General features: G+C 42.6%; 1 protein-coding gene and 1 long non-coding RNA gene across 3 annotated transcripts in view; both read right to left on the bottom strand.

Moving 5' to 3' along the window:
* The window catches only part of LOC127944690 (NACHT, LRR and PYD domains-containing protein 12-like), a 29,684-nt gene extending 8,995 nt beyond the window's left edge, over positions 1 to 20,689 (bottom strand). The window contains exons 1-3 of one of the 2 annotated variants that reach the window (XM_052540860.1): positions 7,501 to 7,638; positions 5,915 to 6,080; positions 5,705 to 5,809 (exon numbers count right to left, since the gene is read on the bottom strand). In XM_052540860.1, the coding sequence (XP_052396820.1) occupies positions 5,705 to 5,809; positions 5,915 to 6,060 (251 nt within the window). In that variant the 5' untranslated portion in view covers positions 6,061 to 6,080; positions 7,501 to 7,638. Of the gene's footprint in view, positions 1 to 5,704; positions 5,810 to 5,914; positions 6,081 to 7,500; positions 7,639 to 20,546 lie in introns of those variants that run through there. The other variant, XM_052540861.1, reaches the window with a different exon arrangement.
* A 476-nt stretch (positions 20,690 to 21,165) lies between these two features.
* The window catches only part of LOC127944734 (uncharacterized), a 28,373-nt gene continuing 25,683 nt past the window's right edge, over positions 21,166 to 23,855 (bottom strand). The window contains exon 2 of the long non-coding RNA XR_008150421.1: positions 21,166 to 21,394. This is a non-coding gene — a long non-coding RNA (uncharacterized LOC127944734). The remainder of the gene's footprint in view (positions 21,395 to 23,855) is intronic.

Genomic DNA, 23,855 nt, shown 5'->3' with positions numbered 1-23,855 from the left:
GGGGAGGGAGGAATGCCACAGATAGGTGCAAGACGAACGATCGAAACCAAAACAAAACACAATGTGCACACGAAATGCAGACATATACAGAAACACACACACACACACACCGAAGAACGGGGTGATCAGACAGCGGACATGACACACCCAAACCTTACTACAGAGAACCCTAAGAAAAAACTACCTGCAGGCCCTCTGATAGGCGGAATGAAAGATGGGCATAACAGGATGGACTACATGGTAATGAGGGCAATGGAAACAGACAACAAGATGAAGACCAGAACTCCAGGAAATAAGTCCCCTGTAAGTGTGGATGCAGAAGGAAAAAAGTTATCATGTTCTGTGGGTTGCGAATCCACCAGCGGAAGCGAAAGTGTGGGCAGAAGGGCCAACAGCAACTTTATACTGCCATAGCAGGTGAGACAAGAGGGACCAGTCGTTGGACCAGGGAAACCAGTCGATGGACCCAATGTTATAGAAGGCAAAGATGTCACAGAGAAAGAAGGCCCACTGGTGGAGGGAGAGCCCTCACCTGAGTACCAAGATCCAGTCGCCACCAGAAAACATACAACAGAGGCAAAAGCAGAGACAGAGAAACCAACAATGTAAGAACTGAAGGAAGGCAATGGTGGCAGAGAAAGAGGATATGAAACACTTGTGGGAAGAGGTCAAACAAAGACTGTCCAGACTTTGCAGGGGTAAATATATCTGCAAGCACAGCAAACGGAAACAGAAAAAAATGAGCCAGCTTCTTCAAATATCCCTTTAAGCATGCCAGACAGCTGCTGGAGGAGAAAAATAGTGGGAAGCTCGAAACCACCAGGGAGCAACTGGAACAGTACTGCAATCAAGTAAGGAATGTCCCATTAGGAGCACCAGGGTACGTTACTAAGCCTGCACCCCCTACTGTTGTGTTCAACATCATGCTTCAATGGCTTCATCAGCACCAGGCCCCAATGGAATCCCCTACAAGCTCAATAAGAACTACCCAAAGGTACTAGAGCTGCTATGTGCCACAAAATACTTTGTGCCACACAGAAAGGTCAATCAAGGTGTGGACGGAGGTGTACCAGATCAAGATCCTGCCTTTGTCAGCCCAATATCCAGACCTGAACCCCAATAAAAACTTCTGGAATGTGATTCAAGAGGTAGATGGATAGTCAAAATGCATCAAACTAAGCTGGGCTGCTTGAATTTTTGCCCCAAGAGTGTGTGACGATCGTTGCCCAGAGAGACACAGGGAGAGTGAGAGATCCAATTGCAGGTATTTTATTAAATGGGGTAATCCAAAACATAATCCAAAACAATCCAAGGCCAAAACCAAAACCAACAATCATTCCAAGACAAATGAACAAATAAACAAAAGAGGGAACAGGAAAGGAATAGGAACGGGAACTCGGAGGACGAGAAGACAACGAGGAATCTCGGGAGACGAGAAGGCTGAACATACGAATGGAAAGTACTCCATACAAACAACAGGAAAAGATTGGAATTTATAGGGAGGCTAATGACAATGAGTTTTTACAATGAGAAATTACTGTGAAGGCAGGAAAAGAATAGAGGAAATCTAGTGCCTATGGTGGAGTGCCTAAGGGGAAGTGAGCCCACTAGTGGACACCCAGGGAAACAGAGACTAGACAGCGTGACATTACCCCCTCCTCCATGGAGCAGCTGCCAGATGCTTCACCCAAACCCAAGGGAAAACCAAAGACACAAAGAGACCAGGAAGGAGGTGGAGCGGTGGAGGACCAGGGGGAGGGACGGAGGGACGGAGGGCCAGATAAAATGGTAAAACAGGGTCAACTGGAACCTGACTCAACTCTGAAAAGTCAACGGGCACCTGACTCGACTCTGAAAGTTCAACAGGAATCTGACTTGATTCTGGAAAATCAACTGGAACGTGACTTGACTCTGGATAGTCAACTGGAACCTGACTCAACTCTGGAGGATCAACTGGAACCTGACTCAACTCTGGAGGGTCAACGGGAATATGAATCAACTCCGGAGGTTCAACCGGTACCTGACTCAACTCTGGAGAGTCAACGGGAACCTGACTCAACTCAGGAAAGCCCACTGTATCTGCCATCCTCTGCAGTGGCTCCGGGCTGATGGCCATGTTGTGCAGTGGTGCTGGGTTGGTGGCCATCTTGTACTGTGGTGCTGGCTCAGCAGACGTGACGTGAACAGTCTCTGGATCGGCAGACATGATGTGAACACTCCTGGGAATCTCTAGGATCTTTGACAGCATGGAGAAATAATCCAAAAAACATCTCAGCTGCCATCTTGGCATTGGCGCTGAGCTGGCGACCATCTTTCACCGTGGAGCTGGGCTGGTGACCACTTTGTGCTGTGGTGCTGTGCTGGCATCCATCTTGCCTTGTGGCGTTGGGTTGACGGCCATCTTGTGCAGTGTCGCTGGACCTGCGGCCATCATGGGCAGTTGTGCTGGGCCGGTGGCCATCTTGTGCTGTGGCGCTGGGCTGGCATCCATCTTGTGCTGCGGTGTTGGGTTGGCTTGCGCCTCCTCTCCCCTCTCTGTCCACAATGGGGAGATGGCGGATCCCATCCGAACCCAGGGTCGACGGGGGGCCACAGTGGAGAGCGAGGCCGGACCTCCTCTCGATCACTCATTCCTGAGCGACCTCCCCTTGTCCCACTGAACACGACCAGGCGGGTACCCTCAAAACCATTCCTCTCCCGCTCGGTGGCTGGGGAGGAAATATGAACAGACATACCGCTGGATCTCGTTGATGGAGTCCTTCTGTGACGATCGTTGCCCAGAGAGACACAGGGAGAGCGAGAGATCCAATTGCAGGTATTTTATTAAATGGGGTAATCCAAAACAATCCAAGGTCAAAACCAAAACAAGCAGCCAAAGACAATTGAACAAATAAACAAAAGAGGGAACAGGAAAGGAATAGGAACGGGAACTCGGAGGACGAGAAGACAAGGAGGAATCTCGGGAGACGAGAAGGCTGAACATACGAACAGAAAGGACTCCATACAAACAAGAGGAAAAGACTGGAATTTATAGGGAGGCTAATGACAATAGAGTCCCTGCACCTGGTGCAATTAACAGAAGTGCAATTACTGTGATGACAGGACAAGACTAGAGGAAATCTAGTGCCTATGGTGAAGTGCCTATGGGAAGTGAGCCCACTAGTGGACACCCAGGGAAACAGAGACTAGACAGCGTGACAGAGTGGCATAAGGTCACTAAACAGCAATGTGATAGACTGGTATAGAGCATGCCAAGACACAAAAAAAGCTGTGATTGAAAATCAGGGTTATTCCACCAAATATTGACTTCTGAACTCTTCCTAAGTTAAAACATATTGTATTGTTTTAAAATCCATCTGAAACTGCATATATTTTGTTATTTTTACCATTTTTTGTTTTGTTTTGGCAAATAAATCCTCTAAATGACAATGGTTATTCTGAATTTGGAAGAAATATTGTCAGTAGTTTATATAATAAATTAAAAATGTAAATTTTACACAAACAAACCTATAAATAGTAAAATGTAAAATACAAACCCGATTCCAAAAAAGTTCGGACACTGTACAAATTGTGAGTAAAAAGAGTATTAAATAATTTACAAATCTCATAAACTTATATTTTATTCACAATAGAATATAGAAAACATATCAAATGTTGAAAGTGAGACATTTTGAAATGTCATGCCAAATATTGGCTCATTTTGGATTTCATGAGAGCTACACATTCCACATTCCATGGTCAATTGGCAACATAATTTGGTATAAAAAGAGCCTATCAGTGTGGCAGTGTCTCTCAGAAGTCAAGATGGGCAGAGGATCACCAATTCCCCTAATGCTGCAGCGAAAAATTGTGGAGCAATATCAGAAAGGAGTTTCTCAGAGAAAAATTGGAAAGAGATTGAAGTTATCATCATCTACAGTGCATAATATCATCCAAAGATTCAGAGAATCTGGAACAAACTCTGTGTGTAAGGGTCAAGGCCGGAAAACCATACTGGATGCCCGTGATCTTCTTGTCCTTAGACGGCACTGCATCACATACAGGAATGCTACTGTAATGGAAATCACAACCTGGGCTCAGTAATACTTGCAAAAAACATTGTTGTGAACACAATCCACCGTGCCATTCGCCGTTGCAGCTAAAACTCTATAGGTCAAAAAAGAAGCCATATCTAAACATGATACAGAAGCGCAAACGTTTTCTCTGGGCCAAGGCTCATTTAAAATGGACTGTGGCAAAGTGGAAAACTGTTCTGTGGTCAGACTAATCAAAATTTGAATTTATTTTTGGAAAACTGGGATGCCATGTCATCCGGACTAAGGAGGATAAAGACAACCCAAGTTGTTATCAGCACTCAGTTCAGAAGCCTGCATCTCTGATGGTATGGGGTTGCATGAGTTGAATGAAAGGCACCATCAATGCTGAAAGGCATATCTAAGTTCTAGAACAACATATGATCCCATCCAGACATAGTCTCTTTCAGGGAAGACCTTGCAACAGCTATTTACCTAGCCTTATCTCCAAATGACTACAGCCCCATTGACTCCCAATGCATTGATGAAATGTATAGTTGGATGTGCCAGAACTTTCTTCAGTTAAAGAAGGAAAAACTGAAGTCATAGCAATTTGAAAACAAAGATGAAGATTTCAAGGTGAATGCATACCTTGACTCTGGGGGTCAAACAACAAAAAATCAAGTCAGGAATCTTGGTGTGATTCTAGAGACAGACCTTAGTTTCAGTAGTCATGTCAAAGCAGTAACTAAATCAGCATACTATCATTTAAAAAAAAACATTGCAATAATTAGATACTTTGTTTCCAGTCAAGACTTGGAGAAACTTGTTCATGCCTTTATCACCAGCAGGGTGGACTATTGTAATGGTCTCCTTACCGGCCTTCCCAAAAAGACCATTAGACAGCTGCAGCTCATCCAGAACGCTGCTGCCAGGATTCTGACTAGAACCAGAAAATCTGAGCGTATCACACCAGTCCTCAGGTCCTTACACTGGCTTCCAGTTACATTTAGGATTGATTTTAAAGTACTTTTACTCGTATATAAATCACTAAATGACCTAGGACCGAAATATATAGCAGATATGCTCACTGAATATAAGCCTAACAGAGCACTCAGATCATTAGGATCGAGTCAGTTAGAAATACCAGTCCTCCTTTAGTTACTATGCCGCACACAGTTGGAATCAGCTTCCAAAAGAGATCAGATGTGCTAAAATACTAGTCACATTTAAATCTAGACTAAAAACCCATCTGTTTAGCTATGCATTCATTGAATGAACACTGTGCAATGTCCGAACTGATTGCACTATATTTTAACTGTTTTTTTTTTTCTAACTGTTTTAAATTCATTTTAAATAAGTAATTTTTTTAATTATTTCAAAAGTTTTAAAATTGCTTGTTTTATTCTTGTTATTATTTATTATACTTTCCTTTATGTAAAGCACTTTGAATTACCATTGTGTATGAAATTTGCTATATAAAGTGCTATCTAAATAAACTTGCCTTGGCTTGTTGTTGTTGTTTTGCAAATTCACAGTGAATGTACTTTTATGTTTTAAAATGTAACACACATGGTATAGGAAACATGAATTGAAACATCAGATTAAGTAATAGTTTTTAAACACAATTCCTTTAAACATAAACCATGAAACCAGAACAATTAATCAGCTTTCAATGTGTTTATACTCACACAGGGTTAGAGGTCACTGTTCCATTACTGAGATTTGGAGGCTGACCAATTGAGTCATCACTCTTCATAGACACACAGCTGGATACTGGATATGCTGCTGTCTTTCTGATGATATAATTAGCAAAGATGATTCAGGATCTCCATGCTGAAGAAGACATTCTGCTGTTACTATTATTTGGTTTCTTGTTTCCAGTACTGAAAACGTCTTACCTAGTGTCAGAGGTCACTGCTTCATCACTGAATTCACGGGCTTGATACATTGAGTTCTCACTTTTCATAGACACGCAGCTGGGCTCTGGACATGGTGCTCTCTGGTACTGAACATCCCCCTTACATCTTTCCTTATCAACACTCATTTTAGAGATAGATTTCAGGACTGCAAATGACATTAATAAATATCATATGTATAAAAACTGATAACATTTTGGTGTGCATGAATAATATGTTTATGGCAAAATATGCTGCTGATTTTTTTTCTTTGTACCATTTAAGGAACAGCTAAATAATTAAATAAATAAAAGCTTGAACACTGGATGTTTTTACATATAAGATGTGATAGACATGTGGTGGTATTCAGTAATATGATAGTTCACGATAATGAACATGTATTATATTGTTATTGGGTATTTCAAATACCGGTTTAAAAAAAAATGCTATTCAGATCAACTAGTTAAAATGCAAAACACCACTGTATGCTGCTTCAAAGATGCATTCACATTCTGATATTTTTAGGAAAACTTTTAACATTTTTATCTGGACCACAACATGCCCTAGATTACATTAGTGTATTAGTAATCATAATTCTTCAAAAGCATTTATTAATTTTAGTTATTTTCCATGTTTAATATCATATTCAAATCAAATTTTGTTCATGTATTTAATGTACCCAAGCAAACATTGTATTTAAAAAAAAGAATTATAACTTCTGTAACAAATATAGCTATTTTTAATGTTAATGAATTAACTAAGGTTAAATAAAGAGACCTTATTGTAAAGTAACAGCTTTTGTTCTTTTATATATTTATATATATAAAAAATGCATTTCGATCCCAAAGAATTTCAGCTTGAAGAATTTGTTCATACTTCATACATTTTTGTGCATTGCTTTATTGGATTTAAATGTTCAGTCCTTTTTGTTATTAAAAAGTGATTGACCCTGTCACACTTTATTATAACAACCCTTTTTCAAATTATTTCAATATTGCATTTGATAAAAGCTTAAGGAATTATCACAACATTAAAAAAATTGATACCATCCCATGCCTAAGGATGCATTATGGTAATATGACTCACACTTAATATTCTCTGTGATATTAGCAGAAAGGTTAAGAATAAACACATGAGAAAGCAAACAAGGAGGAATATGGTACAAAGACCTAAAACCAGTTCACTTTTAGAATGAGGAAATCAAGAATTAGGAAATACATTTACATTTAATAATTAAGCAGACACTTTTATCCAAAGTGACTTACAAATGAGGAATACAACAAGATATTTATCATAAAGAGACAACGAAACATGAGAAGTGCCTGTAATACAAAGTTTGCAGACCTGAATAGCACAAGATACTGTAGAACAGGGGAATCGCTACAGTAACAAAGATAGTAGCCTATATGTATAGATATGTACATTTCCCATGCGGGCTTGCATAGATATGCCAAATGCCAAAACATTTGTATATTAGTTCACCCATAAATATTTAGCAGAATATCACATTTCCACTGTATAAATTGTTTCACTGTAGGTATTTTTGCTGAGATAAGATTAGCCAAGTGATATGATAACACAGAACTTACCATGAGATTTTATGATCAGCTTCTGTGCCTTTTCATCAACAGGTAGAATTAAACATCTTCCTTTAGTCTGAGATTGGCCATCGGGAATTGAGAGAATTGCTTATCCCACACAAAAGCCAACGTTCGTCAAGTAGTCACCCCACCCACAGGTGCGTGCAACTTTGGTTTCGGCTTGCCTTACTGACCTGGCAGATTTGTTGGTTGAGTCAAGGGAGGAGCTGAAAATGGAGAAGTCAAGTCAGGCAACTGTGGTTTCTTTGGTGCAGTCAAGCTGATTAGATGTGACATTTGTCAAATTAACAGACATTTGAATTTTACATGTGGCCACCAGAAACATATTTCACATTTTTTGATGTCCCTAATACACCATTGCCTGTAAAGTAGAAAGTTCAAGATAAGCCTTGCTACTTAAATACCAAGTGAATCTATTGTTTTATAGTCTATTTATTTTATTTTGATTAACATGAAACAATATATAATGTTCATTGGCGTCATTGTGTCGTGGGGACACCATTCTTTCAACATGCTCATCTGCATTTTGAAGGTGCTTAATCATTTTTTTAAAGGAGCTTCTGTAGTTTGTCCATTTCATATTTCTGATTCCCTGTATTTATTTGAATAAGCAAGAAATGTATGTACATTTCAGTCAGAGTTTTAGGGATTTCTGCACTCCACTGCACTGATTTAGGATGTCTTAAAATGGCTGCCCACTGCTCCGGGTGTGTGTGTTCACTGCTGTGTGTGTACACTTTGGATGGGTTAAAAGCAGAGCACGCATTCTGAGTATGGGTCACCATACTTGGCCATATGTCACGTCACTTATGATATGTGAGATTACTGCTGACTTGAACTCATCACTGATTCTTTTCTTGAAATATTCCTCCTTCTGAGGGTCACTGAATCCCTGAATTTCTGTCACACGGTTGATGTATATGGAGGGGATCAGTCTGGCTGCTGCTGGTCTGGAGGTGATCCAGATGTGAGAGGAAGGAAGAAGGTCTCCTCTGATGAGGTTTGTTATCAATACACCCACTGATGAAATCTCATTAACATCAGATACTTTCTGTCTGTGTGAAAACATCAGTGTAATTCTGTTTTCGTCCAGACCACCAAAGATGAAGACAACTTTACACTTCTCATAAATCTGTGAGTCCAGATCTTGAAGTTCAGGATGGAAGTCCAGCAGAAGTCTGTGAAGACTGTACCGGCAATCTTTAATCAAGTTCAACTCACGAAATGGAAGCACAAACATGAAATTTACATCATGATTGTCTTTGCACTCTGCCCAATCCAGAATGAACTTCTGCACAGAAACTGTTTTGCCAATTCCAGCAATGCCCTTAGTAAGAACAGTCTTAATTTGGTCTTTCTCCTCATATCCTGGTTCAGGTAAGGGTTTAAAGATGACATTGCAGTGGATTGGGGTGACTTGTGAGTGTTGTGGTCTCTGTGTTTTCTCCATCTGAACAACCTCATGTTCTTCATTCACTCCTTCACCTTCTCCTTCTGTGATATAGAGCTGTGTGTAGATTCTGTTCAGCAAAGTTTGTCTTTGATTCTCTGGTGTCTGAGGTTGGTCTCCACTAAGGAAGTGCAGGACAGATGATTCACAGATTTCACCAGATCATTGTGTACATCACTGGAGAGACAGCAACATGAAATGAAGAACAAAAAAACAGAACAAAAAAAAAAAAAATTTAATTGTGAAAGTACAGAAAGCTAAAAAAATATTTAAGGGGTGAACAAAGCAACACTTGAATTTATAGCCCACATGTTGTATTTGCACTATAACTACCTGGAATAAGGGAGAACAAAGCACAACTTTAATTTACAGGCTACAAATGTTATATTTCCCCTGTAAAGACATGGAACAAGGGGAAACAAGCACCACTTTAATTTATAGCCCGCAAATGTTGTATTACCCTGTAACTGTAAGGTTGTTACCCCTTTATTCCAAGAATGTCACATATTATTTCCTTATATATACACACAAAGGTACTGAATAGGTATGCTATAATTCCAAAAAAGTTACACTGTACTGTAAATTCAGTTTACTTACACAGTTCTTTGCTCTTTTCATATCTGGTTGTTACCCTCTTATTACCCAAACGTAAAACATTGTTCCCTTATACCTACATGTACTTCTTTATGGGTACACTATAATTACAATAACGCACACTGTAAATTCATTATGTAGTTATTTGTAGGTTTTGTTACCGTCCAATTTACAGCCCTAAGGAAAACCCACTTAGAGTTTGCAAAAAAGCACCTAAAGGACTGTGAGAAACAAGATTATCTGGTCTGGTGAAACTCGGTTCCAAAGTCAAGTCAAGTCACCTTTATTTATATAGTGCTTTAAACAAAATACATTGCGTCAAAGCAACTGAACAACATTCATTTGGAAAACAGTGTGTCAATAATGCAAAATGATAGTTAAAGGCAGTTCATCATTGAATTCAATGATGTCATCTCAATTCAAGCCAGCTAAGCAAGCCAGAGGCGACAGCGGCAAGGAACCGAAACTCCATCGGTGACAGAATGGAGAAAAAAACCTTGGGAGAAACCAGGCTCAGTTGGGGGGTCAGTTCTCCTCTGACCAGACGAAACCAGTAGTTCAATTCCAGGCTGCAGCAAAGTCAGATTGTGCAGAAGAATCATCTGTTTCCTGTGGTCTTGTCCTGGTGGTCCTCTGAGACAAGGTCTTTACAGGGGATCTGTATCTGGGGCTCTAGTTGTCCTGGTCTCCGCTGTCTTTCAGGGCAGTAGAGGTCCTTTCTGCTGATCCACCATCTGGTTCCGGTTTACCAAATTAATGCAGCCTAAAAGTCCTTTAATGGATTTGGATATTAAAAGCATATTAGTATGTGTCACAGTGGGGCACTGTGACTAGAGACTGTGGCACTGGACTTAGAACACAACACACTAGGCATGCATACACTTTTCATACAACACATATTTGTTTTGCCCAATGTAACACCAGTTAACACCAGGTCTGTGTGTGTGTGTAATTGATTGTGTATTGTTTAAGTGTTGATCCTGTTCTCACCATTTATGTTTAGGTTAACACTTTGTGAGTCAATAATTTTATTATGTTAATTTGTGTATTGCTGAGAATACAAACAAGACCGGTTGGCATGTTAAATCTTTATTGTTTTCAATCATCCACTTAAATAAAGTAAACAGTCATACTTACATACTGGAACATTTCATCATAACAAACAGAAGAAACCTGGGCACCACATTGCCACCATTTTTAAATACCTGTTTCCCGCCAGTAGAAGGCACACTTAATTGGTCTCATGCCGGAGGGGGAGATTGGTGTTTGTTTGATGCTTTGGTAAACCATAATAATGAATTTAGTTTGTGTTGTTTGAAATGGTTGTATATTTCTGTATATTTTTTGGTTCTAATAGTTATGCCTTTGTTACAATTAAGTCGCTATTTAATTGTTTTGTCTTTCTTGAACTTATTTGTTACCATCAATTATTTAATGGTTTAGTCCTAGTGGGAGTGGCTTATACTTTTTAAGTGTTTCTGGTAAACCAGTCTGGTAAAGAGGCTCGTAGAGTGAGTCGGTGAAGTTGCTTGCTTGATTTTTGGGTCAAATTATTGACATAGCCAAAAGTTTTGTTTGTACATTTAAGCTTTGTACAGTTTTATATATATATATATATATATATATATATATATATATATATACTTTTTGAGTTACGCTGTGAATATAATTTGCATTCTTTTGGAAAATCTTTGTTTTTCACATTTTGGAATAAACACCAACTCACATCAGCACGTCACTTCATTTTTTTCACGCCTCCATGGGCCGGTACATCCAGAGCAGGGGTGCCGCCACTGCTTGAACATCTTGTGGCAGTTGGCACACCACTGTCTCTGTTACAGTTGGTGTCAGAAGTTTTTTTTTTTGTACCGCTGAGGTGACGTGGACATTCTTGTTTTTACAATGCCACCAAAGACAAGGAATCAGCCTGATGAAAAAACAAGGTCAGATGTGGACCAGAGTGAAGTCGAGGATGATCCAGATGAAGGAGTGCAGTCTAAAATGGTTTCTGGGGTTGGAGCTGATACTGCTGTTATTGCTCTGGCGCAGATGTTAAAGTCCTTTATGGAATATCAAAAGGATCGAGACAATCGACAAGAGAGAGAGACAATTCGACGAGAACAAAATTTTAAAGCGCTCAGTCACCATGTCACGCAGATGCAACTGGACGTGGAACGTATCAGTCATGGAGCAAGGTGCGACAAACCAGCGCCGAGGGTGTTAGACCGGGAGCCACAGCTTGCGAGACTGGTGGACTCTGATGATATTGAGCACTATTTGCTGACATTTGAGAGACTGGCAGAGGTGTACCAGTGGCCTAAAGAAGACTAGGCCATTCACCTCATACCGTTGCTAACTGGTAAGGCCAGATCGGCATTTGTTGCAATGGACCCTTCACGTACACAAGACTATGATGTAGTTAAGACCTCAAAATTTGAAAAAAGTATGAAATCAATGCAGAAACTTATAGACTGAGGTTCCGTAACCTAAACACCCCTGGGGATGAGTCACCACATGAGCTTTACATCAGACTGAAAGACCTGTTTTGCAAGTGGGTGCACTACTCCAGCAGTAATAAAGAGGATATTATGGAGGCACTTGTTCTGGAACAGTTCCTAAGGGTCTTGTACCCAGACGTGCAGACTTGGGTCAAGGAGCATCATCCAATGACTGCTGCTGAGGCTGCCAGACTGGCGGAGGCATATATGACAGCCCGAAAAGGAACAGTACACTTCCGCTATGCTGGAATCCTCCCCTCGATCAGGCTTAAGTCTGAGGGATTTGGGGGGTTCAAACTCTCAAGACAGGATCCAAAGACTCCCACAAAGTGAAGTCACTACTCCGCATGTAACTTCACAGAGTGTAGTTAAGGATGATGTTGTATGTTATCATTGTGGTCAGCCAGGACATACTAGACCTCTTTGCCCCCTGAAGAAACCCAAAACAGCAAGCCTTTGTCATGTCCCTCATCCAGTTCAGTCATCCCCCGGGGAAATGCAACTCACAGCCAGTTAGATCTGTTAAATGGTAGACCAGTTTTAGCCTTGGTAGATACTGGTTGTACATATACATTAGTACAGAGCAGATTTGTGCCCAGACAAGACTGGAATGATGTAGAGACGGTTACTGTTTGTTGTGTACATGGTGACAACACTCCATTGCCTACAGCGTATATAGTGTATATAGAGGTCTTAAATCAGTCTTATTTGATGAAGGTTGGAATTGCTGAGACTCTTCCCTATCCCATACTTCTTGGCACAGATATGCCAGTGTTGGCTGAATTACTGCAAGACACAGAATGGTGTGGGATAGTGACAAGGGCTCGGTCAAATCAAGTAGTACAGACAACACTCAACCCAGACCCAGATAATCCATTGCAAACCTTGCCTTTTAGTTCTGCAGATATTGAGAGGGAGTCAGGACCAACAAAATACAACAGGTTACAACAACATAGAGATTGGGTATCAGGGTTGATTGACACCTCAGAACAGGCTAACGAGGATGTTGCTGAACCTGAATTATGTGAGTCAGACATTGTGATTCCCAATGGTCTAGCCCAGCTGCAGAGGAGAGAGCCAACCCTTGCCACATGTTTTGAACAGGTAAAGCAGAAGGATGATGCTTATGTTTTACTTGATGATCCTTTTGTGTTAAAACATGAACTTCTGTATAAGCGAACTAAGGAGGGGGATCTTCGGCTAGTTGTACCTAAAGCACAAAGAAGTGAGGTGTTGCAGTGAGGTCATTCCATTCCATGGTCAGTTCATTTAGGGTTCGCAAAGACATGTTTGAGAATCTCTAAAAGATTTTATTGGCCCAGAATGTACACAGACATTAAAGAATACTGCCAGACATGCCCTGATTGCCAACTCACTGCTGGTAGGACTCCTGCCATTGCACCACTAATCCCTTTGCCTGTGATTGATGTACCTTTTGAGAGAATAGGAGTGGATGATGTTGGACCAGTTGAGAGAAGCCAGACAGGGAACAGGTTTATTACAGTAATCTCAGATTATGCCACAAGGTACCCTGAAGCATATCCCTTAAGAGATGTTACTACTAAGCAAATAGCTTCAGCCTTGTTGAAATTCTTTTCGCAAGTAGGAATACCAAAAGAGGTTCTGACAGACCAGGGCACCGGTATGTTAAAGAAGTTTGTTTCAGACTCTGGAAAAGACTGGAATAAATGGCTGCCGTACCTCCTTTTCGCCTACCGTGAAGTACCCCAGGCTTCTACAGGATTCTCACCATTTGAACTGCTATACGCCCACCAAGTAAGAGGTCCTCTAGATGTACTGAAAGAGAGCTGGGAGGCAACAGACAACCCAAAGAGAATGAACATCCTCACGTACGTGATGAAAATGACGGAGAAACTTCAACAGAATACTGCCTTGGCAAGAGAAAACCTGGTTAAGTCCCAAGTACAGCAGAAACACTGGTACGACAATATGGCTAGATCACGAAGCTTCGAACAAGGTGAGGATGTCCTATTGTTGCTTCCAACATCTGACAATAAGCTGTTAGCAAAGTGGCAAGGCCAGTACCAGATAAAGAAGAAGGTATGTCCAGTGGCCTATCAGATCGAAATTCCCTCAAGAAACCAGCCTCTTCAAATATTTCATGGGAACATGCTGAAGAAATGGCATTCGCATCGAATTCCAGGCCAGACAGAAGAGAACAAGGACATAGCTATGCTAGTGAGAGCCATAGAGGGTGTAGAGGAAATAGAAGAACAGTATTTACCGTCCTGTCGCAGTGACAACAAATTGAATTTACAGCACCTGACTGAAGTGCAGAGACATCAGCTATGGGAATGTATACCTGATCAGCTGTTCATGGATACCCCTGGCAGAACAGACTTGGTTGATCATTCTATCATCCTCAAGGACACTAAACCTGTTCGGCAGTCTGTGTATCGTGTGCCAGAGAAACTTGCAAATCTGTTTTGAAAGAGGAATTACAGACCATGAAACAACTGGGAGTTATTGAACCATCATCAAGTGAGTGGAGCAGTCCTATAGTGCTGGTGCCGAAGAAAGATGGTACCTTGCGGTTCTGCTTAGACTTCAGGAAGCTGAACAGTATTAGTAAGTTTGATCCTTATCCAATGCCATGGGTAGATGAGCTGGTGGAGAGGCTGGGGAGGGCGAAATACCTAAGTATGCTGGATCTCTGCAAGGGATACTGGCAGGTGTCGCTTGAACCAGCATGTAAGGAGCTTACTGCCTTCAGAACCCCCTGTGGCCACTACCAGTTCCGAGTCCTTCCTTTTGGTCTCCATGGGGCCGCGGCCACATTTCAAAGGATGATGGATAAAATCCTCCATGGTACAGAGGACTATGCTGCAGCTTACCTTGATGACATCATAATATTCAGCCAAACCTGGGAAGAGCATCTGGAGCACCTTAAGGAGGTGTTGAATCGTATAAAGGCTGCAGGACTAACCATATGCCCTGATAAATGTGCCCTCACCAAGCCAGAAACCCAATACCTGGGATTTGTACTGGGACACGGTGTGATCCGACCTCGGGTGGGGAAGGTGGAGGCCATTAAAGGAGCAGGACGGCCTGTGACAAAGAAGCAGGTTAGAGCGTTTCTTGGACTTGTTGGCTGGTATAGGAAATTTATTCCAAATTTCTCAGCCAGGGCAATAAACCTAACAAACTTGACGAAAAAAGAGCCAACCCAACAATGTAGTATGGACTGAGGACTGTGAAAAAGCCTTTGAAGACTTAAAGAATGCACTATGTCCTGACTTTGGGAAACCAATCACAGTACAGACTGATGCCTCACAGCATGGCGTTGGTGCTGTACTCCTTCAAGAGGAAGAAGGTCAACTCAAGCCGATTGTATACATAAGTAGGAAACTCCTGCCCAGAGAGGTAAACTATTCCACTGTTGAAAAGGAGTGCCTTGCTGTTAAGTGGGCCCTGGACTCTTTAAGGTATTATTTGCTTGAACGAAAATTCCGGTTGGAGACTGATCACAGAGCATTGGCCTGGTTAGGCCGCATGAGAGACACTAATGCTCACATTTCTAGGTGGTTTCTGGCCATGCAGCCGTTTGACTTTGAGGTGCTGTATAGATCAGTGTCACAGAATTACACTGCAGACTTTCTCTCGAGGACACCACAGTCGGTGTCTGGAGAGGGAGGGGTAAATGTCACAGTGGCACACTGTGACTAGAGACTGTGGCACTGGACTTAGAACACAACACACTAGGCATGCATACACTTTTCATACAACACATATTTGTTTTGCGCAATGTAACACCAGTTAACACCAGGTGTGTATGTGTGTGTGTAATTGATTGTGTATTGTTTAAGTGTTGATCCTGTTCTCGCCATTTATGTTTAGATTAACACTTTGTGAGTCAATAATTTTATTATGTTAATTTGTGTATTGTTGAGAATACAAACAAGACCGGTTGGCATGTTAAATGTTTATTGTTTTCAATCATCCACTTACATAAAGTAAACAGTCATACTTACATACTGGAACATTTCCTCATAACAAACAGAAGAAACCCGGGCACCACATTGCCACCATTTTTAAATACCTGTTTCCCACCAGTAGAAGGCACACTTAATTGGTCTCATGCCAGAGGGGGAGATTGGTGTTTGTTTGATGCTTTGGTAAACCATAATAATGGTTGTATATTTCTGTATATTTTTTGGTTCTAATAGTTATGTCTTTGTTACAATTAAGTCGCTATTTAATTGTTTTGTCTTTCTTGAACTTATTTTTTACCATCAATTATTTAATGGTTTAGTCATAGTGGGAGGGGCTTATACTTTTTAAGTGTTTCTCTCAGTCTGGTAAAGAGGCTCGTAGAGTGAGTCGGTGAAGTTGCTTGCTTGATTTTTGGGTCAAATTATTGACATAGCCAAAAGTTTTGTTTGTACATTTAAACTTTGTACAGTTTTTTTTTTTTTTGATACTTTTTGAGTTACACTGTAAATATAATTTGCATTCTTTTGGAAAATTTTTGTTTTTCACATTTTGGAATAAACACCAACTCTGTGACTTCATCAGCACGTCACTTCATTTTTTTCATGCCTCCATGGGCCGGTACATCCAGAGCAGGGGTGCCACCACTGCTTGAACACCTTGTGGCAGTTGGCACACCACTGTCTCTGTAACAGTATGTTATGTGTAAGCCAGGTTAAAGAGATGGGTCTTTAATCTAGAATTAAACTGCAAGAGTGTGTCTGCCTCCCGAACAATGTTAGGTAGGTTATTCCAGAGTTTAGGCACCAAATAGGAAAAGATATGCCGCCCGCAGATGATTCAACAGGACAATGACCCGATATACATAGCTAAGACAATGCAAGAGTAGCTTATGGACAACTCTGTGAATGTCCTCTGCCCAGCCAAATTGTGATATTGAACCTAATCAACATTTCTGAAGAAACATAAAAATGTCTATCCAACTTGACAGCTTGAAAGCTGAAGAGGTAAGGAGAAGAATGGCAGATAATTGCCATATGCAGATGTGCTAAGCTTGTCACATCTTGCCCCCAAAAACTTGAGTTGCTTCAACTAAGTACTGAGTTAAGGGTACAAATACTTATGCAATGTACTTATTTAAATTATACTGAGTTAGATACTGTCACACACCACTGAAGCACAGGAGACAAGATGAGAATTCACAGATTTTTAATGAAGAGAGAATACTCGATTGGGGAAACACCGCAGAGATGAACGGATGTGAAAGCCCAGTATCCGAGAGACTTATAAACTTCCACTAAGCAAGTCCTGGTGTACTTCAGGGCAGAGGAGGATGGTAGGCAACTGACCAACGGCAGAAGATGACGTCGATGAGGACGAAGAGGATCTGAGAACTGGAGATCAAGAGTCGGGTAAGTCTTTCACATACGCGATAGACGAGACCAGACGATTAGGAGTCTGTGAGTGCGGGTTTATATGCACGTCTTGATTGGGCAGCGGCAGGTGCAATGACTTAATACTCAGGTGAGGAGGAACGGGAAGGTTGAGCTGTAGGGTCTGACGCTGGTTGGTTGGCTGGATCCGTGACAGTACCCCCTCCTCCACGGGCAGCTCCTGAAGCCCGATGATGGTGGCGACGAGGACGGCCTCTTCCTCTGGGTGCTGGGCGATCGGGGTGATTGGTGTGGAACTCTTGGAGTAAGGCAGGGTCTAGAACATCCTCATGTGGAATCCAGGACCTTTCTTCAGATCCATTTGTATTCCCCTGGCATCAATGATGTAGCCCAAGAACTGAATAGAGGAGCGGTGAAACTCACATTTTTCGATTTTGAGGTACAGGTGATTATCCCTAAGTCTTTGGAGGACCTGTGCCACATGGAGACGATGATCGGCCTCGTTCTGCGAGTATATGAGGATGTCATCTATGTAAATGATCACAAACCGATGTAGGTAGTCCCGGAATACCTCATTCATGAAGGCCTGGAATACGGAGGGTGAATTGGCTAGTCCGTATGGCATGACCCTGTACTCATAGTGCCCTGAAGGTGTGATGAAGGCAGTCTTCCATTCATCCCCCCTCCGTATCCGGATGAGGTTGTACGCACTGCGCAGGTCTAGCTTGGTGAAAATGGACGCCCCTCTCAACATCTCGAGTGCCGCTGGTACCAGGGGAAGGGGATATTTGTACAGTACGGTCTGCTTGTTAAGGGCCCGGTAGTCAATGCATGGTCTTAGGCCTCCGTCTTTCTTGGCTACAAAGAAGAAACTGGAAGCGGCAGGGGATGTAGAAGGGCGGATGTAACCCTGACGAAGAGCCTCTTCTACATACTCTTCCATGGCCTTCTGTTCTGGGATGGATAGGGGATACACTCTTCCCTTAGGTAGGGTTGCACCTGGCAGCAGTTCAATAGCACAGTCCCATGGTCTGTGCGGGGGCAACCGGGTAGCGAGTTGCTTACTAAAAACATCGCGGAATGGGCTATACTCCTCTGGGACTGCTATATCATGCTGACCTAGGGGACTCTCGATGGTTGTGGCCTGGAGGAGTAACTGGGTTGATCTAGTAGGGGAAGAGGGTCTAGTAGGAAGTTTTAGACAACTTTCAAAGCAGGAGGCGCTCCAAGAGAGGATGTCGCCAGTAGTCCAGGAAAGGTGAGGGTTATGCTGCCTAAGCCAAGGGCGTCCCAGGATGATATCTGCTGTTGATCCATCCAGCACCAGCAAGGAGATCCTTTCATAATGGGTTACCCCAATGCGTAGGGTAAGGGATGGTGTACAGTGAGAAATAATACCTTTTCCGAGAGGTTTCCCCAGAATGGAGTGTACATTCATCTTCTGGCAAGGGATTTGTGGGATGTGGAACTGGCTGACGAGGTGTCTGGAAATGAAGTTTCCCGCGGAGCCCGAGTCAATGAGGGCCTTCGCTGAAAAGGAGTTGGGGCCAGAGATCACCGATACAGGAAAGTAGACTAATGATACAACTTCAGCCCTAGAGGTCAGGCTACTCACCGCTGGACGAGGTGGACGAACGGGGCATTCAGACCTGAGATGACCATCTGCTCCACAGGCTGATGCTGAAGGATATTGCACTGGGGAAGATAGGGCTACTGCGGTGGTGGTAGGTGAAGTAGGAGGCGCGGGCAATCCCAGATCACATGCTGCTAGCCTCTGGGCTACCCGGATAGAACGTTGGATCAGATTCTCCAAACCAAAGCTATCATCATAGATGGCGAGATGTAATCGGAGAGATGGGGATAGCCCCTGTCTATAAGCTGTGATGAGAGCAGCCTCATTCCATCCGCTCGCAGCTGCTAAGGTGCGGAACTTCACTGCATACTCCGCCACCGAGGATCTTCCCTGCTTTAGGTGATATAATTGGTCATGTACAGAAAGGGAGTTTGCAGATTGATCAAATACCTCCTTAAAATGTGTTACGAAGGTTTCCAGGGTATGAGTTGCAGGCCCAGCTTGTTCCCAGATGGTTTTAGCCCACAGGAGAGCACGGCCAGAGAGCAGTGAGATAATAAATGCGATCTTGGCTCTATCTGTGGGGAAGCGCTGAGGTTGCATCTCAAACAATAAGGTGCACTGCAGTAAAAAGCTGCTGCAATTCTCCGCCGCGCCACTGAACGGCGCTGGTAGGGCCATAGGACCGGTCGGCAGTTCAGGTGAGGAAGCGGCGCCTGGAGGAAAGAGTGACTGCCGGAGCTGATTCACGAGTTCGGCAAATGGATCGATTTGTGACGTGGTCGGAGAACTGGGGTCCATATCTTCGTGAAATAGCGGTCTGGTCTTCTGTCACACACCACTGAAGCACAGGAGACAAGATGAGAATTCACAGATTTTTAATGAAGAGAGAATACTCGATTGGGGAAACACCGCAGAGATGAACGGATGTGAAAGCCCAGTATCCGAGAGACTTATAAACTTCCACTAAGCAAGTCCTGGTGTACTTCAGGGCAGAGGAGGATGGTAGGCAACTGACCAACGGCAGAAGATGACGTCGATGAGGACGAAGAGGATCTGAGAACTGGAGATCAAGAGTCGGGTAAGTCTTTCACATACGCGATAGACGAGACCAGACGATTAGGAGTCTGTGAGTGCGGGTTTATATGCACGTCTTGATTGGGCAGCGGCAGGTGCAATGACTTAATACTCAGGTGAGGAGGAACGGGAAGGTTGAGCTGTAGGGTCTGACGCTGGTTGGTTGGCTGGATCCGTGACAGATACTCACATCAAACTGAATGGAAGACAATATGTCACTTTAGGCCATGTCCTAGTTTGATGTAGCAGATCTTATAACAGCAATATTAAGTGGACTTATAACAATTACATTTACATTTAATCATTTAGCATATGCTTTTATGCAAAACGACACAAATGAGAACAATAGAAGCAGTCAGGTCAACAAGAGAACAACATTTGTGTTGGAATAGGAACTATACATTTAAATATCAGATTAATGAATTATATTAAAATTATTTTAAACATAAATCATGAAACCAGAACAATTAATCAGCTTTCAATGTGTTTATACTCACACAGGGTTAGAGGTCACTGTTCCATTACTGAGATTTGGAGGCTGACCAATTGAGTCATCACTCTTCATAGACACACAGCTGGATACCGGAGATGCTGCTGTCTTTCTGATGATATAATTAGCAAAGATGATTCAGGAACTGCATGCTGAAGAAGACATTCTGCTTTTACTATTATTTGGTTTCTTGTTTCCGGTACTGACAACGTCTCACTTGGTTTTAAAGGTCACTGCTTCATTACTGAAATTCATATCTTATAATTCATATGAGACAGCTTGATAAAGCTGGGCTCTGTACAAGGTGCTCTCTGGTACTGAACAAAAACAAACCAAAAAGCAATCTCCACTCAAACTGGCTCACCGACGTTTGCCAACAAGATTTGTAATGACATGAGTAAATAATGACTGATTTTATTTTTATCTAAGATGTGTTATGCTAATATAACTCATACACTTTATATCGTCTGTTATAGTAATAGAAAGGATAGAATAAACAGAACTTAATACATATTAATTAATACATGGAATATTTTTAACTGTTAAAAAAGAAAAACGTGTATTTTCTTATTGTAATAATATACAAATCTCCATATTCATCGGGAAGAAGGAGGCGGGAACCGGCGCACAATCAAAACATAATTTTAATATTCAAAATAAATACAAAACAGCGCACCAGCCCCTCACGGCCGACTGGTGCACATAAATAAAAAGCAAACACATAAAATAATGTCCCAGGCCTGGTCCTCTCTCGTCCTTCACGGTCGTCGCTCCAGTTTTATATCCTTCCATCTCCTACGTGGGACTCGATACTGGCGGTGGGGCGCAGGTGTAGCTCATCTCCAATCACTACACCTGGCCTCACTCCACGTTCCCACGCCTCTCGGCCCCGCCCCACTCGCCACATACCCCCATCGCCCCTCGCAGGCCGGGGGGTACCCTCGAGACTGCGCTCTACCCCCCCTCCCTCCGGGGGGGACCGCTCACGGGGACCTGCAGTAACCTGGGGGTAGGACAGACGAGGCGAGAGAAAAGGAGATGGAAGGAGGAGCGACAGGGACGAGAGAGGGGAGAGAGAAAAAAAAAAAAAAATTCCGGTTCCCAGACGCACTGCTGCTCGGCCCTCCACCAGCTGGGTGATCTCCTCCGCGGTGCCTGGCGGTGGCACTGGACGGCCCTCGGCGGACGGCACGACACTCCTCCGCCGCCCAGTGGACGGCGATGGCTCCTCCCATTTTGGGCAGCGGCAGGAGTCCCCCGTTCCCTGCCCCTCCGGATTCCATCACGGAGGCAGCAGGCTCCGGCCCCCTGGCGAACGGCGCCGACTCCTCCGCTCCCTCACGGACGGCAGCCGCCCCTCCATATCGTGGGCGGGCGGCAGCGAGCTCGCCCGTCCCCGGCAACTCGCTCCAGCCCACCGCCTCGAGCGTCCCTGGCGGCACATACTTCGCCTGCTCGAGGGCACCGCGGATTCACCACAGCGGCGAGGGATCTTCAGCAGCGCGTCCCTCCTTCTCCCAGGTTTCGGCACTACTGTAACGATAAAAACTCCATATTCATCCGGAAGAAGGAGGCGGGAACCAGCGCACAATCAAAAATCACTTTAATACTCAAAAATAAATACAAAACAGCGTGTCAGCCCCTCACGGCGACTGACGCGCACAAATAAAAGCCAAAACATAAAATAATGTCCCAGGCCTGGTCCTCTCTCATCCTTCACTATAGTCGCTCCAGTTTTATATCCTTCCATCTCCTACGTGGGACTCGAGACCGGCGGTGGGGCGCAGGTGTAGCTCATCTCCAATCACTACAACTGGCCTCACTCCTCGTTCCCACGCCTCTCGGCCCCGCCCCACTCGCCACACTTATCTTCTAAATATTGTCGTATTGTCACTACACCATATAAAAATAAGTTAGTATATAAATGTAAAAAGTTTAACATATCTTAATTCCGTGTTTAGACATGAAGATTTGGCAGAATATCATATTTTCACAGTATAAAATGTTTTGCTGAAGGTCTTGAAGACATTTCACAATCAGCTTTTATCGCCCTTAAATAATGTCTTTTCATCAACAGGCTGAATTAATATATTTCTAGTCTGATTTTGGTCAGCAGGAATTCAGAAAATTACTTCACCCACATAACATTTTTATAAATGCTGACGTTTGTCAAGTACTCACCCCACCTATAGGGGCATGCCAATTTGGTTTCACCTCACCTTAACGAACTGGGAGATTTTCTGGTTAAGTCAGGGGAGAAGCTGAAAACAGAGAAGTCAAGTCAGACAGCTTCTGCTTTTTGTGGTGCACACACGGTGCTTCCTTAAGTGCAGTCAAGGTGGATTAGATGTGACAGTTGTCAAATAAACAGACATTTGAATTTTAGATTTGGCAACTAGAAACACATTTCACTGAATAAGTATAGCCTGTGTGCTGCATAATACACTATGCAAGAAGAAAGTTAAAGATAAGCCATATGTTATTTAAATACCAAGTCAGTCGGATGTTTTATAGTCTATTTGTTTTATTTTGATAAACATGACAATACATTAGTGTTCATTGGCATCATTGTGTTATTACAAAGTCATGGGTGCCAGTGGCGTCCCCCGCCTCTTTAGTGGGCCACTTCGTAGGACATTTTATAAGGCATTAACAAATCAAACACAACATGTTTTTGCTTTGAAAAACGCAAGACTTGGCAGTGGAATTTAAAAACGGAAGGTGTCTTTCTCAAAAACATCGAAACCTCTTTTAACTTACACACCACGCACGCAGAACGCTGTTTTATGCTCAAGACACTACAAGAGAGAATTACCAAGTGCATTGGACTGAGAAACGTGTGGCTTAATTTTTTAACACCAGGGAAAAAAAAATTTCTCTCGCATGTCACTTGTCACAAACACTATACTTCTAAGACAGTGGACTATAATCGAAGTGGATACTTTTATGCTTAATGTGGTTTATGACATTGAAGTTAAAAGATCAAACTGCAGAAGAGCCCAAAGTATGAATGCAATGTGCAAAGATTTGCAGTTCAGTAAAAAATATGTGCAATCCAAGTCTTACTTTGACGTACATAAACTCAATATTTATTCCTGCAGGGATTTCAGTCTGGCTAAAAAGCGATATCAAAATCACTTCGCATATTATATAGCCTATATAATGTTATAAGTTTTATTAAAGTCCACAGTATTTTTCCAAGTCACTTTTTATGTACAGCTGAGTGAGTTGACTCACCAGTAAAGACTTTTAATAGTTACTCCATCAAGAGTGTTCCAGCAGAGGGCACTAAACGCCATGTTTTCAGGGTTCTTAT

This window comes from Carassius gibelio, chromosome A23 (assembly GCF_023724105.1).
Source record: "Carassius gibelio isolate Cgi1373 ecotype wild population from Czech Republic chromosome A23, carGib1.2-hapl.c, whole genome shotgun sequence".
NCBI classification, from domain to species: Eukaryota; Metazoa; Chordata; class Actinopteri; order Cypriniformes; family Cyprinidae; genus Carassius; species Carassius gibelio.
The sequence above is the reverse complement of the archived record's forward strand: the minus strand, read 5'-3'. Positions and strand labels throughout refer to the sequence as shown.